This window comes from Juglans microcarpa x Juglans regia, chromosome 2D (genome assembly GCF_004785595.1).
Source record: "Juglans microcarpa x Juglans regia isolate MS1-56 chromosome 2D, Jm3101_v1.0, whole genome shotgun sequence".
In the NCBI taxonomy this organism is placed as follows: Eukaryota; Viridiplantae; Streptophyta; class Magnoliopsida; order Fagales; family Juglandaceae; genus Juglans; species Juglans microcarpa x Juglans regia.
This window is the reverse complement of record NC_054596.1, coordinates 11,272,610-11,289,641: the sequence shown is the minus strand read 5'-3', so window position 1 is coordinate 11,289,641 and position 17,032 is coordinate 11,272,610. Positions and strand designations below refer to the sequence as shown.

At 36.1% G+C, this 17,032-nt stretch overlaps 3 protein-coding genes across 4 annotated transcripts; all 3 read right to left on the bottom strand.

Annotated features, from left to right (window-relative positions):
* Positions 1-6,644: 6,644 nt before the first annotated feature.
* LOC121250357 (GATA transcription factor 4-like) lies at positions 6,645-7,717 on the bottom strand. The gene has a single exon (XM_041149473.1). It carries the CDS (start codon positions 7,587-7,589, stop codon positions 6,810-6,812), a length of 780 nt encoding a protein of 259 aa, XP_041005407.1. The 5' UTR covers positions 7,590-7,717; the 3' UTR covers positions 6,645-6,809.
* Positions 7,718-12,070: 4,353 nt separating this feature from the next.
* On the bottom strand, positions 12,071-13,569 carry LOC121251198 (putative methyltransferase DDB_G0268948). Its single transcript, XM_041150562.1, has 2 exons — positions 13,025-13,569; positions 12,071-12,765 (listed from the first exon to the last, which is right to left on the bottom strand). Exons 1-2 carry the CDS (start codon positions 13,172-13,174, stop codon positions 12,133-12,135), a joined length of 783 nt encoding a protein of 260 aa, XP_041006496.1. The 5' UTR covers positions 13,175-13,569; the 3' UTR covers positions 12,071-12,132.
* A 385-nt stretch (positions 13,570-13,954) lies between these two features.
* Positions 13,955-15,834, bottom strand: LOC121251199 (putative methyltransferase DDB_G0268948). 2 transcript variants are annotated; one of them, XM_041150563.1, is made up of 3 exons: positions 15,569-15,834; positions 14,370-15,003; positions 13,955-14,185 (listed from the first exon to the last, which is right to left on the bottom strand). In XM_041150563.1, exons 1-2 carry the CDS (start codon positions 15,716-15,718, stop codon positions 14,371-14,373), a joined length of 783 nt encoding a protein of 260 aa, XP_041006497.1. In that variant the 5' UTR covers positions 15,719-15,834; the 3' UTR covers positions 13,955-14,185; position 14,370. The 2 variants fall into 2 exon arrangements, with proteins under 2 accessions (XP_041006497.1, XP_041006498.1); XM_041150564.1 differs by having other exon boundaries at positions 15,592-15,769.
* Between the last annotated feature and the right edge of the window lie 1,198 nt (positions 15,835-17,032).

Genomic DNA, 17,032 nt, shown 5'->3' with positions numbered 1-17,032 from the left:
CTGTGCGAGTCTCATTTCTTAAAAAATGTCCTTTACTTTTGACTATGTCACGAGATGGAGGTTGTGATGTTTGCTACTTTGACATGCTGTCTATGGCCATGATTGATACGGTCTAAAGAGGCATTGTTGGGAAAGCAGTTCGACCAAAATTGAGTGATATGAGTGTAAAGGGAAGACTATTCGATATCGTATCTTCGATAGTGTTTGCTGACGTCATACAAATGACGCTACATCTTGGTAGCGGCTAAAGGTAGTGAACACATTGAAATATATGGAGGTAGTCAAGCATTGTTCTGAGTTTTTTTTAAAAAAAAAAAAAAAAAAAAAAAAAAAAAAAAAAAAAAAAAACTCAAGAGGGTTCGAAAATGCTTGATCTTGATGCGATCGAATAAGTCTAGGACATGACCAGACACTTTAGGGATGTTACTATGCTGGTCTTCTCTGGGAGAGATTTGGTGTATGTACTCCCTCCTTTCTACAATTGTGCTTGGTGGTCGCACGGCCTATTTATTTGTATGAACAAGATTGAGAACATTAGAGAGATGCTGACCTGGGGTCATGCCCACTGTGTGCGAGTGGGAGATATTAGTTGGAGGGGCGCCCACGTGGGGCTGACCCCTCCTGCTAGGTAACGCATGGCTTTTAAGCCATGCGTTACTTGTAACGTATCTTGTGTAACGCATGGCTTAAAGCCATGCGTTACACAAGACAATTGAAGGCTGGCCTTTAAGGCCAGCCGTGCATAGGAGGACTATATATAGTCCTCCTCAATTGTGTTTTTTTGGTACCCATCTAAAAAAATAGAAAAAGACTCTCTCTCTTTTTGTTCTCTCTTGATAAAATATTTAGGTTGTGGATTTGTAAGTGTTACTCTAGTTCCATACTACGTAGTACACTTTCGCCACTAAGAGGAAACGCTTGGAGTTTATCAATCTGGAAAAACTTGTGGAGCAATTCTTTAAGCTGAGCTTGAGGTACTTTTCCGCTGTGCACTCTAACACTAACAATAAAAGATAATTCATGCCAAAAACCAGATAGTCTATTTTTTAAATGAAAAATTTGGATTCTAACCTCCATCTAAATATGAAACAATTTTTTAGGAAAAATTCCCTTCATTTATCCCTTTTCATTTTTTTTTATTTCTTAGTTTTTTTTATATAGTGATTAAGAAAATATTTAAATATTTTTTTTCATATTATTTTTTTAACATTTTTAAATATTTTGTTTCAAAAAGATTTATAATATTATTAAATAATATTTTTTTAATCACTACATTAAAAAAATAGAAAAGAAAATAAACGGGATCCTTAACGGATTCCGAGCAACTGCATGCGCATCTTTCCCAGCTACTGTCTTTAGCTACTGTTGTCGGTTGGTCCATGTTTAAGAAAAAAAAAAAAAAAAAGGTCGTGTGCATAGCCCTATTTTACCCCAGTGAAAGAGGAGTTGGCACGTAGGAATTGCAGCAATATTGAGTTTACACCTGCATGCAGGTGATTATCTTTTTTTTTTTTTATTATTCCTTTATATGATCTCTCCCCTCTCTATCCTCTCCCACCTCCCTCGCCTACTCCGCGCCCACCCCCCCCCCCCCCCCCCCCTCTGAGTAAATAAACTATATACACCTACGTGCTAACATTTTTATCTTTTGTTCGCAATTTTATAAAATGACTTTTCAAGTTCAATTAGTTCCTTCTCTGAACACTCCGTTGAAAACTTCCAAAAATATTCAAACTTTAGTTTCAAAAAAATTAAAATTAAAACAAAAAGCCTAGATAGATTTACTATCGAAATAAATAGTCACGGATTCTTCCAAATTCAATAAATTAACAAGACTCACAACACTTCATATCAATCTTGCCAAAAAATCTAAAATAGAGAAGTGAGAGAAGGAGGGAGGCAAGCTATATAGCTCACAGACATTTTAGACTCATACCGGAAATGTGATTTCATCCAAGATTAGTAAGGAGGGAGGGAGGCATGCGACTTCGGGAGGGAGACGTGTGAAGGAAAAGAGAGGAGTTTTCAAAGAAGAGGAAAGACGAAGGGAAATGAGAGAAAAATAAAATTTAGTATATTAATACACATTATAAATTATATAGATCTCATATTTATTAAAATACTATTAGCCGGTGCAAAAGGGTTACACACTCGACCGGCTTTGATATTTTCTCAAAAAAAAAATAGAAGAAAAAAAAAAGGAAAGTACGAAATAATATATGAACAAAGCATAAACACGCATGATTTTTGGTTTCGAAAAAGCAGAGGTCTTTTTTCTTTTCTTTTTTATTTTTTTAATGTGAACTTTAGGGGAGCGTTGAGAACTTGAGCGTCTCGTTACGAATGCGCTTGCATTCCGTCATGACTGAGAAAGATGTCCACTACTTGGGACCGCCTAAATTAACAATTGTAGCGGCATCCCCAACTCGATTATGGCGCATGGCTCGTACTCGATCTAACTGCGGTAGTCTCAGGTGGCGCCACCGCTCTCCTCGAGATGATCCGCCACAGCCAGGAGGTGCGACGTTCGCCGATCACGTTCAGTGCGAAGCCGTGGAAGATGGTGGCTGATTTGAGTAGGCATGGACGAGATCAGATTAAAGATACGTGCAAGCTGGGAGGTAGGGGGGGTAGTTGCCCTGCCCTTTTACGCCCGTTGGCTTAAGGGTATATATATATATATATATATATATATAGTGGTCTGCAACTAAACGGCCGTCTGGAAACTAAAAAGAAAATGATCGTCCGGCCACAATAAAGAAAACCAAATAGAAAGAACCACGATGACCCATTTGGGTTTTGGGCGCCGAGGTTTAAGAATTCAACCTGTATATTTCTCTGATGATCAAATGCCCATATCTCAAAGCATCAAAGTCGAAGCACATGACAAAACAGAGCATTAATCAGGGATTAAAAAAAAACATTAATTCACACTACTTTTTGAACAGATAGTGGCAAAGTACTTATTTATACTGCCAAAAAGGTTCAAGCCCAGTAACCCCACCCCACCCACCCCACCCCACACACCTCACACCCCCCCCCCCCCCCCCCCCCCCCCCCCCCCCCCCCCAAAAGAAACTGGTATCATCAACGGCTAGCGGAGGTAGCGGCCGGCGCTGGGCCTTTGAACAGGTCTTTGAAGATCTTCCCCTTGATCTTATTGGCTCGTGGGTGCGGAAGGTTGCCAAAATTAGAGTCCGTCCGGCGGGGGCGGGGCTCGGATCCTGGACGGTCGCCGGGATTTTCTCCGTCTTTTTCAGTCATACTTCACTCTCTGCTTCCCACCGGAATCTGCAGGCTTGGAGTCAAGTGAGCGTCTTTTTCCTTTTTTAAGAAGAGAAATGATAGATAGAATACTTGTTCATTATATAATAAAATAATGTTACTTTAAATTGATAAGGTTATTATTTATTTACAATTTATTTACTATTTATAGTTGTTTATTTTTTTTATTTTTTAACATCTTTAATGAAAAAATTAAATATATATATATAAATTTACACTTTCTTAGCTTAGCTATTAAGTAAAAAAAAAAAAAAAAAAAAAAAAAGGTAGCCTGAGACTTCAAAGCGAAAAATATAATCTGTTAGTGCTAACTAAACCCATTTTCAATCCCCCGTCAAAAGTAAAGCACAAAAGTGCCAACAGCCAACCAAAGTTGAATTCTACTTGGCCAAGAAAAGGATTAAGGCTATTGATAAGAGTAGGCTTGAAAATAGATTTTTTATCCAAATTTTCATCTAATTTGGTCCCATTTTATTTTCTTTCTAAATATAATTTAAATATAAAAATTTTAAACTAATCATTATAATTTTTTCAAACTTTTAAATAAAAAATAATTCAACCTTTTAAAATTTTTAATAAAATATAATATATAATTTTATAATATTTTTTATTCAATTTTTTCTCTCTCATTTTCTAAAACTTAAAAAATACTCAATTCAAATTATCTCATTACTATTCATAAATTATTTTACTACTATTCACAAGATTTTCATTTCATCTCACTTTTCAAACGAGCATTAATTAGCCCATGACCAAATATATCCTACAGTGTTGAAAAGAGGAAACAAAGAAAGAGTTTGAAAACAGTTCGGCTATTTTTTGAAGAGCATCAACCCTCCTTTGATGAGTTGCCACGTGAGAAATTACATAAAAGTGAGAATAGATATAACCACACACAATAGAAAAGAGCTAGGTCACTACTAGTCCCTCCCTTTTGAAACTCATCTCACCACTGCCTCCAAAGTTTTAAATTTTGTACTGTATCGGCCGGTACGGCCGAAATTTTTCGTTTCAGCCGTCCGGCCGGTACATGTACTATACCTGTTCCGTACCGGCCATACCGGCCGGTACCGGTCATACCGGCCTAAATTTCGGCCTGTACCGGCCTATATTTCGGCCGGTACCGGCCGATATTTCGGCCTGTGTTTTTTTTTTTTTTTTTTTTTTTTCGTTTTTTCAAACTACAAGCTTATTTTTAAACCCTCAATTCAGACTAGACTATTTATAATTTATATATATATGTATTTGTATATAATTTATTTATATATAGACTATTATTTTAGAATATAATTTTTATATATATTTATATATATAATTTATTTATAGATCGACTATCCCGAAACGCTATTCCGAAACGGTACCGGTACCGAAATATTTCGTTCCAGTGCCTTGACCGGTACGGTGTCCGGTACGGTATTCAAAACATTGGCTGCCCCTCCCTTTCATCTCTTCCTTCTCTTTGCATTGTAGTTAGTTCCTGTCTCTTTGCATCGTAGTCAGTTCCAAATTCTCCAAAACACAATAAACATGATATGTGGCTCATATCTTTTGCTCAGCTACAATCCTTGCCAAAGCCCCACCGTGCGCCACCACCCCTTGCCACCAAAAAAAAAAAAAAAAAAATACTACACGATGAGACAACTGAGCACCTTCTACCACCACCACCAATAGCACCGAGCACCACTGTAACACACAAATTTCATATTTTTCAGACCCAAAAAAAAAAAAAAAAAAACTCAGATTTGCAATAGTACCTCCAACTGCATTTTCTCTATTGTTAAAGGGAAGCATATGACAACCAGTTTAATATGCAGCATATGACATTAATGTTCGGCTTTGCTCCTGAATAAATCTTATGCTCCACCTGGCTTTTGAGCATAATTTAGAAAGACAATAGAGATGAAAATTACGAAACCTAAAATTTCCTTTATCAAATGTTTGAGTAGAGCAAAAAAAGAAAACTGAAATTTTTTGTCTCCATTCTTGAGTAGAGAATGAGCTAAGAAAAAAGAGTTATCAAAACACGAAGAAAAGAAAATATAAATTGAAATATTGAAGAAGAGCATTGGAATTACTTTTTCTTCATTTGTGTTTCTATCTTTCATTTTACTTTTACTAAGTTCTAGAATAGCTTTTGAATCTATGGGGGCTGAGGGCACAAAGGAAGAATGACCAGCAAAGATATGGGAAATGGAAAATCATACGGACTGAAAGTGACTCAACTGATACTAATTGGGTCTGTCATTGATTGCAAGAAGGGGGAGAAGGGTCTGCGTTGGTTGCGAGACGGGGGAGAAGGATTTGGTGGGGGTAATTGCGAGGGATGAATTTTGAATCGACTGATGTGTAGTCATACATAAACTTAAGTTGTGAAGCCTACGTGGCAATCAACTATTGGGGGCTGTTATTTGTGAGTTATTAGCCCAACATGTTATAAGGTATTCTCTTGCTAAAACCCTCACATGAAGATTTCTCCTCATTTATAGTTCTCTCAAAACAATATATGTTAGATGATATATAGAATACGATAATGAAAAGAACTAGAATTCTAGAAACATCAAGTCCACCAGTTTCTAATTCTTTTTGTGCGTCCATCAATTAAAGAACCAAGTTTTCAAAGATAGAGAAATTGAAAAAAAAAAAAAAAGTAATGATACATTTATAATTCTTTTACAACTATTTTACAGTTCATTTTAAATGTAATTGCATGCGTCACTTCATTAAAAAAATAATGTCATGTTTACATAACCCTTCATTCTAAATGGAGTTGTTAAATAATTGTAAACTAATTGTAAGTTTATTATTTTTTAATATATATATATATATATATATATATATATAAACTTTTGAGAACTTAGATTATTTAATGAAATTCGGAAAACAAAAACTTGGTTACCAAGAACTATATATAAATGGGTAGCTGATATGAGAAAGGACCAATAATTATCATCAATTTACCAGTGGAATATTGTAGATGGATTAATATAATATTAGAAGAGAGATATTCTTACACTAGTAGTTGCCACTTCTCACAATCCAAAGGACATGATGATAGTGATCATGCTCAAGTACGTACCTCTAGTATAAATTAGATTCACAGGATGAAAGCTGGGATCAAGAGATTCAATCCTTGCCCACAAAAGATGGTCAAAGGGATCATCAAGATATATATTCAAGATCATGTTGTGCAACTATAAATTAAGCAATGACAATATATTCGTTTTATTATATATAGGAGATAAAAAAAAATCATTGATTTGAAAAAAAAAAAAAAATCAAATCAAAGACATAAAGTCATACATATATACATACATATATATATATATATACATATGAGTAAAAAAGAATGACAGCAAAAGTAACATATTTATGACAAATTACTAATCATTATTCTAAAAGGAATATAGAATTAACGAGGTCTGACCGAAAACCCCAAGTATAAATCTAAAAATTCTAACAAAACCCACGTCCAAGGATGAGACATGCATGCACAATGCATTTTTAGCTAAACGTAAAGCCTCTAGCTATTTAACATTAGTATTACTCGGCCTCCTCCATTTCAATATCTGCCTGTGAAAATTCGAATGCTTTCCAACATCAAAAGTTGGACTCGCAGACGGACGATACTCCGGCACTAACCTTCCCGACTTATAACGTACCCCGCATGCGTTGCACAGCGTCTTAGGTCCCTCTGGACCTTCTCGCCATTGCGGTGTCTTCTCTGCCTGACAATGAGTACAATATTTCCTTTTCATGTCCAACGACGCAGATGAACGCCCACACCGCTGTTTGGTCCTTGGTTTTTTACCGGCGCCACTAATGTCTATAAAGTCAGTCTGTTCGTTACTGCCATGGTTTTCATTACTAAAACGATCGCAAAGTTGAAAAGGCATCCGCTTTATTTCCTCCGATTCTTGCTTCGGGGTCACTGGAATATTGATGTCATCAAACGAGAGGACTTCTCGACTCTCTAAAACCGAACACAAATCCTGGCTGGATATAGAATCATTTGTAAAAGATGGGAACATGTCTATGTCGTCCAAAGAGTCTTGTGGAACACAGAGTTGGCTCTCAAAATCACTGTAAATAGGAAGAAAATTAGCACCTGCGCTGGAGTAGTACTGTTTGTAATAAAAATCAGAAAAAGGGTTCGAGCCTGCGTTCAAGTCATCCAAGGAGTCTGGAGAAAGGTCTTCTAAACGATCATCTCTCTTTCCACAAAGATCCACTACAGAAAAAAGAAACAAACAAAGACAGACTTCGACGAAGTCTGAGAGAGAGGAAGAGAAACCAACAAGCGACATCAGAAGCAGAAAAAGCAGAGGGCTAGCTAGTGCTAGGGTAAATTTTCTGTGAGATTATATTGGAAATTTCTGAGAGATTCATATTTATGGGCCATTCTGAGTAAACAAGGTAACCTCAAACCTGAGTTAGTGGGATAGGTTTGCTTCGTAACGAAGCTTATCTAAACTCAAATGAAAAATACAGGCGAGTGTGAAAGTTTCTGGGAACGTCCGTCAATCGGTATCTGCTGGGGTGCCGAATGGGAGTCGAACACGTTTTGACTTCCACGTCCACAGTGACGTGTACAATTGGGTCTGTGTTACGAAGTATAATATAGTGCGCGTTAAGAAAGTCCGGACACATTGGTTTCGTAATCATCCAATTTGGTGATTCCTGATGATCAGGAAATCTGGCTCCTTCCAAATAGACAAACCATTTATACGATGTATCATATAAATCATGACTTGGTTGAGTATTTCTGAATAAAAACAAAAAAAAAACTTAATAATTAAAAATGATTCAATTTTTTTCCCATTACGTGTTTGAAGCAGCTAGCATGAATTGCATAGTCCAAGGGATAGAATGGCAGGCCCATTCCTTGCCGGCTGCAGGGCATCGGAAACCATGCGGGGTGGGGCCTGGCCCAAGCATGCCTCGACTTTACTCCGTTCGGCCTGCGCGTGCGCGCACACATATACATACAGTAACTTATTTGTTTGAAAAAAGAAAATATAAGGTTAAAGAAAGATAAAAAATAAAGATTAAAAAAACAAATTAAGCTTCAGCAAAATATGAGCATTGGTCTGTATTTATATTGGATTATCTATTTACTCTCTATATAATAATAAAATATTATTAATTTAATAATTTTTTTAATTTTTAATTTTATCACATTTTATAGTTCTACTAATTAAAATATTAATAATAATTATATTCTAATCAAATTAATAATATTCAATATTAATATTAATAATAATTATATTCTAATTAAACTAATAATTAATATTATATATTGAGTGTTTTAAGTATTTTATTAGTTAAATTATATATTGAGTGTTTTAATATTATATATTGAGTGTTGAATTTTACAATGAGAATGCTCTAAAACGTTTCTGTTCTAAAGAGTAAAGTCATTTTAATTTTTTTATTTTTAAAAAAAATTGAAACAAAAAGAAAGGAAAATGAATACATTGTTAGAACAAAAAGAATATGAAAAAGAGACGTCAATTCATGTGCGCCACATGGCTATTAAGAGCCTTTTAGTAAAACATGATCTTACATTAAATTCTACAAGGGAGCTACACGTCAAATGGTCAAGAGTTTTAAGGACATTTTGGTAAAATAAGATCATTCATTAAATTCTACAAGGGAGTTACGCGTCAAATAATTAAGAGTTTTAAGGGTCTTTTGGTAAAACAAGATTTAACAGAAAAAGAAGAAAAGTTAACGAAAAAATAACAAAAATTACTATTCACAATTAGATATCCATTTATTATAATACAGTAGATAATAGGTTTGTAATGAAACAACGCCGTTTTGGGGATTGTTGTTTCATTATATGATTACAAAAACTCTACCATCCACATATAAATATGATATTTTCTTTCTCTTTCATCTCATTTTTCTCATTCCAGTTGGCTCCCTTCCCCCCTCCTATTCTTCCCTCCTCTTTTGAGTTTTCTCCCTCGCTTGCTAGGCTTTCACACCTCAGTGCTAGTGGCCACGACCCATGGCCACCATCATCGAACCTCGACTTCTCTCTCATTTCTCTTTTTCTCCCTCTTCCATTATTCTCCTCCTCCTCCTCTCTACTACGCCGATAGAGATGATATAACTTCTCTTTGTAACACCACGAAAGGTCTTCGTAACTTCGTTGTCGCATGAAATAGCTGACAATTGTGATCATGGGTGACACCGGAGTCGGTGATGGATCTTCAAATTTAATGATCCACAACTACGACCATCGCAACCATGGACCATACAGATCTGCCCACAAATCTCTAAAGGTATGTGCACATATCTGTATGACCCATGAACGGGGCCTTGGCACTTGGGGTTTTTGTTCGATTTGTTAGATTTTTCTAACCTATAAGACTGTAAGTTTGTTTGGTTGTAAGTTTAGTTTTTGGTTTTTGTTTGGATTTATAAGATCTGTAATGTTTTGTGTGATTTGGTTGTAACTTTTCATTTTTTTTTTAAATTTTGGTCGTAAGTGTATTTTGTATGTCCGTGACACTATGGTTCGGGTAATGCAATGTTTGACAGTGTGGCAGATGGACTGGGGGCCAATCTATCCCCTCCGACATTCGGATGGAGGCACCCACCCACGGGGGACAATCCTGAAGTTCGAGACCCAAATTATTCCCAAGCTTCTTTTGGGGGGGGGGGGGGGGAGGGGTGGACAGGGGCACACTCGTCCGGGAGTACGGATAGGTACAATATTGAAATAGAATACTCTAATTTAATGTAATTTATTGTAAGGATTTGTTTGCTACAGTATTAAAGTATGGCCTATATTTATTTATTAATAAATAGTTAAAAATATGTATATTTATTCACAATATTAAAGCATGGCCTATATATATAAATATAATATACTAGCGTGTATCGACATATATAATTTGGCCTTATAGCAAGTCACATTTTTATTTGAAAAATGATTTAGTCACAAAGAGATTATACAAAAATAATACCATAAATTGATGTGACTTGATGTAATTTATCAGGTTGTAAAGTTATTTTTATTGTAAAATAGATCTAACAGAATACATGAATCTACATCAGTTTATATGATTGCTTTTATGTAATCTTTTTGTGGATGTAGCATTTCTCTTTTTCTTTTAGACAAAAACAACCTTTTTGGCAAGTTTACCACAAGTAGAGGTGGCAATTCATTTTTTCGGATCATGTTCGTGTCTTGTCAAGTCATGAACATTCGATTATATAATTCAACATAAACCCAACTCGTTAAGTTAAACATGTCAAATTTTTAAACCCTAATCCAATCTATTTAGATAACAGGTCATGTCATGTTGTGTCATGTCGTGTCACCCACTTTGACCTGTTTAATAATTAATTAGAAATAGGTTAACAGGACATGACTAATTTAAACTTGTTTTATTAACGTTGAATTAACATGTATAACTCATTTGACTTGATTAACATAATTGCATATAAAAGTTCAAATCTATATTTATTAGTAGTCACAATATCTTAAAAAATATATATCAATATTTTTCAAATTTTAACATATAATAAAACTAATATTACAAACCATATAATAACAAATATGAGCATAGGTCTAGAATTACAATTCCAACAATAAAAACATAAGAATATTGAGAAATACCAATATTACAACTTAATGATAATAAAATTGTAATTTTGAAATAAAATATAAACAAGTCAAAATGGATTGATTTGGATTAAGTGGGTTGACCCGTTATTGACCGTTTATAAATAGTATCTTAACGGGTCAACACATTAACATCAAACTCAAATTCGCTAATTTCGTATCGTGTTCGTGTTGGTTCACGGGTTGTATACATATTGCCACCCCTAACCACAACTAACCAGACGGGTGGGTAGTATTAGTGGGAGTTTTTAAAGATACATGTTAGTAGTTTATCGGAGGGAATACATGTATCCTCTGTAAAGAAAATGTTTTAAAGCGTATTCATAAAAATAAACATATAAATTAATGTAACTTGATGTGGTACGTCAGATTACGAAATTACTTTTATAATAAAGTAAATCTAACATATTATACATATACAGTCATGTCAGTTTGTAAATTTACTTTTATGAAATTTATTTATAGCTGTAATATTTCTCCTTTTATAATATATATATACATATACATGTATATAAGTCAATGGGGTTAATTGTGAATGTTCCATAGTTCCACTATTAGATGATTTTCATACCCAACAAATTTGAAAGGCCCCCAAACTCAAATAAAAGATATTTTAGCTACAAAATAATTTTACAAAACTAAATTCATAAATTGATATGATTCGATGTGTTACGTCATACTATAAAATTATTTTTTTTGTAATTTAAATTTAATATATCACATGAACCTATATCATTTTATAAATTTATTTTTACAAAATGGTGTAGAACTTCTCAAGTCAAATACCCTTCTCCTTATCCTCGATGGGTTTAATATTTGTTCCCTGGTCAAGCCGTCGAGGTGGGCTATTTGGCTAGTTTTGCATGATGGTGTGTGAGCCTGTTCTAATATAATTTGTTATTCATTGGGGCAGCAACATTTATCAAACTTTCTACTATATTGTCAATATTTTTTATTGTTTTACAACTCATCTTCGCTTCAGCGAACCTATGATTGTTCTACAAACCCTGTTTTCATTAAAATATATCGTTTTGGGTTAATTAATTAGATTCTAAATAGATGAATTAAAGCATAATAAAGCTGGGTTGGCCGATTTATTATCTTTCCCAAGTTGCAATAAAAAAAGAGAATCTGGTCTCCAAAGAAGACAAATTAAGCAGCTTTTACATCAACAGAGAGCGTACGCAGATGAAGTTGATGAAAGCTACTTACAGTTTTACTCTTCCTGAAAGCATAAATGCCTTGTATGTCACAGTTCTGATCTTATTCGGCCCACCCCAAGCACTTTCAAGATCCTTGATCACTCCTTCAGATAACAAATCCACCCCTCGGTGCTTGGCTGCGGTGACTGCCGAATATGACCTCATCATCCTCACAACCCCTTCAATGGACAACCTCTGTTGCATTTCAAGTTGCAGAGGTTCTCCCTCAGAACCTAAACCCACACTTTCAAAAGGAAATGGAAGTGTCCTATAACCATCCAGCAAGTGATGTGCCCTGGGGTCCCAAAAGGGTTGGGTTGCTTCTCGGAATCTCTTTATTAGAGGATCAAAGGTAGTGCTTACTACCATTCCATAGTAGCCCCAAACGGCAATTACTCCTCCTGGCTTACGCAGAAGACGCGTAACGAGGGAGTAGAACTTTGGGAGATCAAACCAGTGTACGGCTTCAGCCACGGTCACCAAATCAACTGAGTTTTCACCCCCCATTAATGTCACAAATTCATCATCCGAGAGGGATAATGGGGTGTGGATGTATTTGACTCGAGGATGCTGCTTTGCATGTTTTAGTTGGTTTTCACTTATATCTGTTCCAATTACTTGCTCATAATGCTCAGCAACCTGGTAATTAGAAAGTCAAGAATGCTTTGGTGTGCATACAGATACGTGATACGTGATATATATACACAGTACACTAGAAAAGTTTTGCGTAAATAAAGTTTATAAACTCGCAAAATATGCTTCGTCAATGAACCAGCCAAAATATCATCAGAAAATGCAAACCCCACGTTATTTTTAGCTTACAAGGGTACTGTTTGCAAATTGCGAAACCGAAAACGTTAATCGGCAATATTAGGTTTGAGTGAGAGAAGACACTGACCCCAAGAGCTGCTTGTCCGTTGCCGGTGCCGACATCCCAGGCTAATGAGTGTTGGGGGGTGAGAGCAGCGAGCTTTGAATACCATTTGGTTGGATAAGTTGGCCTCGCATCCACATAAATCTCCGCCTGTTTGTCGAACAACCCTGCCATAATAGATAAGAATACCTCTGCCCTCCTAAGCTAAACTCTGTCTCAAAGGGACCGGAGAGCATAGGGAATCTTGAATTCATGGGCTTTAAAGTGAAATGCAGAGAACCCACGAAGATCTTTCCTGATTGATCATGTCCAGTTTGAACTGCAAGGCAGAGTTGGTAGCCAAAGCCAAATCCAACATGGCTTTGGATACTTTGAATGGACCACACTCACTCATTTGCGCGTGGCGCGTTTAATAAGTAATCTTCATTTTCTAACCGTGGAGTGTTTGGATATGAAATGAAATAAGTTCAACTCATTGTAAGTGATAAAAGAAAACTAGAGTGACAAACGTGATATAAGAGAAATAGCACTCAACTATTCAAACGAAGGAAAAAGACTTCTATGAAAAGAATCTCTATAAATTAAGGCAGACTATTGGCTCCGCTCCATATTTCTACAGAGAATGTGTCTTCTTCAACCATCGGAGGAATCATAATTTCCTCCATATACTAAGAGATACGACAGGTTGTGAAAGACTATAAAATCACCTAATATAATAGATTTTAGACCCAAATAATAACTCATGAACATAGACTTTTACGTCAAACCTTTTTTTATTTCGTGTATCAGCATACGACAATCATATCAACACCCAAGCCATGAACGTAGGCTATTAATCAACCGTATATACTGTTGGTATCGATCATGCCGGACAAATGCATCAACATGCAGGATTTTTAAATTTCTATTGTTAATTTGTTCTCCTTTAGAAAGCAAACCGAATCTGTTAATATGCATAAAATTCTGTCTTGTTCACAAGTAGACGTTCTCACATAACTTCCTTGAAATCTACAGTTAAAAACATATGTCATGGACAAGATTATGATTTACTAACGTGTCTCTGCTTCTTGCTTTCTCTCCCCAAGGGTTGTCTTCTCTCTCTCTCTCTCTCTCAGTTTGGACCTTCTCCTGCATCAATATTCCAGACAACAAAATCTAGGAGGTTGCTTAACTTGAGAAAGGAAACTTGAGAAGGCTAATGATACACCTACAACTACTTTACAATTAGTTTACAATTCATTTTAAATCAACGAATGCAATTGTGACATTTCATTAAAAAATAATTTCAATTTTATTTAACTACCCTTCATTTTAAATAGAGTAGTAAACTAGTTGTAAACTAATTGTAATCTTATCATTTTCCAGGAAAATTACAGCTTTACTTTTCCGGCAATCATAAAGACCTTAAAGACGACAGATCTGACCAATCCAGGCCCTCCCCAAGCACGTTCAAACTCTTTAACCACACCATCAGATAACAAGTCAACGCCTTGGTCCTTTGCGGCAGTGATTGCAGACCAAGACCTCAGGAATCTCAAGAATCCCTCAAATGACAGCTTCTTTGGTATATCTAGCAAAATTGGTTTTCCCTCAGATCCTAAACCCACACTTTCAAAAGGAAATGGAAGTGTCTTATAGCCATCAAACACGTATTGTATTTTCGGGTGCCAATGAGAAAGAGTGGTGCCATGGAAGCGATCCATTATGGGATCAAAAATGGGGCTCACTTCAATCTGATTATATCCCCAAACAGCAATTACGCCTCCTGGTTTGCGTAGAAGGCTTGTCACGTTGGAGTAGAATTTCGGGAGGTCAAACCAGTGCACAGCTTGGGCCACGGTCACCAAATCAACTGAATTTTCTCCCCCAATCAAGGCCACCAATTCATCATCAGTGATAGATTCTGGAGTATAGAGATACCGAATGCGGGGATGAGGCCTTGCAAGTTTCAACTGGTTCTCACTCACATCGGTTCCTATTATTTTTTCATAATGCTCAGCAACCTGCAATTTAGACCAATATCAGAGTTCCAAAAGTCAACTGAGCTACGTACTTTATTAGAATTAACAGAGATCAGTGCTAATTTCTGTCATCAGTTCCAAAGTTTGGGAGTTTAGTTGTAATATTTGTTAGTCAGTCTTCTATAAATAGAGGCAGAGCTCATCCGATGTACCCAAGAAACAGACTGCTACAATAATTTTCACTTCATTTTTCTACTCCAGATCTTGGTTCTTCTCTCCCTCCCTGCCAACTCTGTTTCTTAGCTTCCTTCAAAAACATATATTTTCTACAGCATGGACATGGTGATGCATAATGTAATCCTACTCAAGTTCATAAATTGAAGAAACTATTTGTCATAGGTTTTAACCTTTTTCCACTCAAAATAACTGCTTTTAAGAAACTGACGCAGATACAAAGAGATTACAAAAAATAAATCAAAATTGATCTGCGTGACACCGTAACACTACTTAGATAAAAAAAGTCAAAAAAAAAAAAATGTAAAACTTTCGATCAAACTCATGACTAAGGTACTGGATATACGAAGGGAGTAGACAGAGGAAAGCTAACACCAATAGCAGCTTGGCCATTGCCGGTGCCGACATCCCAAGCTAAAGAGTTGTGAGGGGTGAGAGCGGCCAGCTTCGAATACCACTCGCCTGGATATGTTGGTCTTGCATCCAGGTAAACCTCTGCTTGCTTATCAAACAAACCAGCCATTTTTCTCGACAACTCAAAGCTTCTTGGTGCAGGCCCTTTGAATACTGAACTCGCATTTATATATAGGTGCAAACTTACATATGACGTATAATAATAACACACCTATGTGCGTGTCTGTTTTCAGCATCTTTCTTGGTATTACTTGGACGGCAAGGACTGACATCAACTGGGTATATTAAAAAAAAAAATATGCAAGGACTGATTCAGCTGTTGCTATTGGAACACTTGCAGTCCAAACCGTTCCTGCAGCCTGCAGATGGAAATTTATATTAGAAAAAGAAAGAACAAAGAAAATAAATCTTTTGCTACTACAAAGAAAAAACCAATGTTTCGTACTCTTTGATATAGAATCATAGACCATTCATTTTTGTTTCCTCTTTGAGTGACGTGGAATCACGATACATGATTTATAGCGTTTCAAGAAACAGCCAATTGTCCGGTATGACGACGGTCAGTATAGGCCTCGTGAATATATAGACAATAAATCGCGTACAAAACAAAGGTCACATCGATCATCGACAAGCAATTTTGTCTGCATTTTATATGGCCTCGGCTATGGTTCCATTAATTAGAGGATTAATTATGGCTTTCCATATCAATATTAATAAAGCATTAATGCTACACATCTACAAATGAATTTGTTGATATCGTGTTTCGCAGGCTTAGACAATTTTGTACAGACAGAGTTCGTGCGATCACCTGCACAGTAATAAGGGGGGACCTTGAGGTCGGTTGATTTTCTGATGTTTAAGTCAGTTATGGCTTTGAAGATGAAGATGAGTTATATTGAATATGAGAGTGTTGGATTACGTACTTGTTTGCTGCAAGTAGTGTTCATTTATAGTAGCCGACCTGGTCTCCACGGTAGTGGAGTGTTGTATAGCAGAATATAATATATTCACGTTATCTACTCGCGAGCTATTTTTGTGCTGTCAGTTTGTCGGGCTATGAAGTGCTCAGTGTCACTGTATGTTGTTCGGGCCTTAGGTTGCATTGAATGTGGCGTGTTTTCTGTCCTGGGCTCTTCCTATCTCATTAATGCTGGGTGTGAACCGCTGCACGTTTTCCTATCTGACATTGAATGCGATATTCCTTCTTTCTTAAGCCTCTCATACATCTTCTGTCTTATACCCAAGTTTTGACCAAACGCTACTGTTTGAACCAGTCCAGATCTCGTACCTGGGCTCTAATCCGAGCCTTGCCTTCAGCCCGATCTAGCCTAGACCTTGTATTTGGGTTCTAACCTGAGTCCTGTCTTTAGCCCAACCCAAGGGATTTTCTCCCTTCACAGAATTATATAAAAATAATCTCATA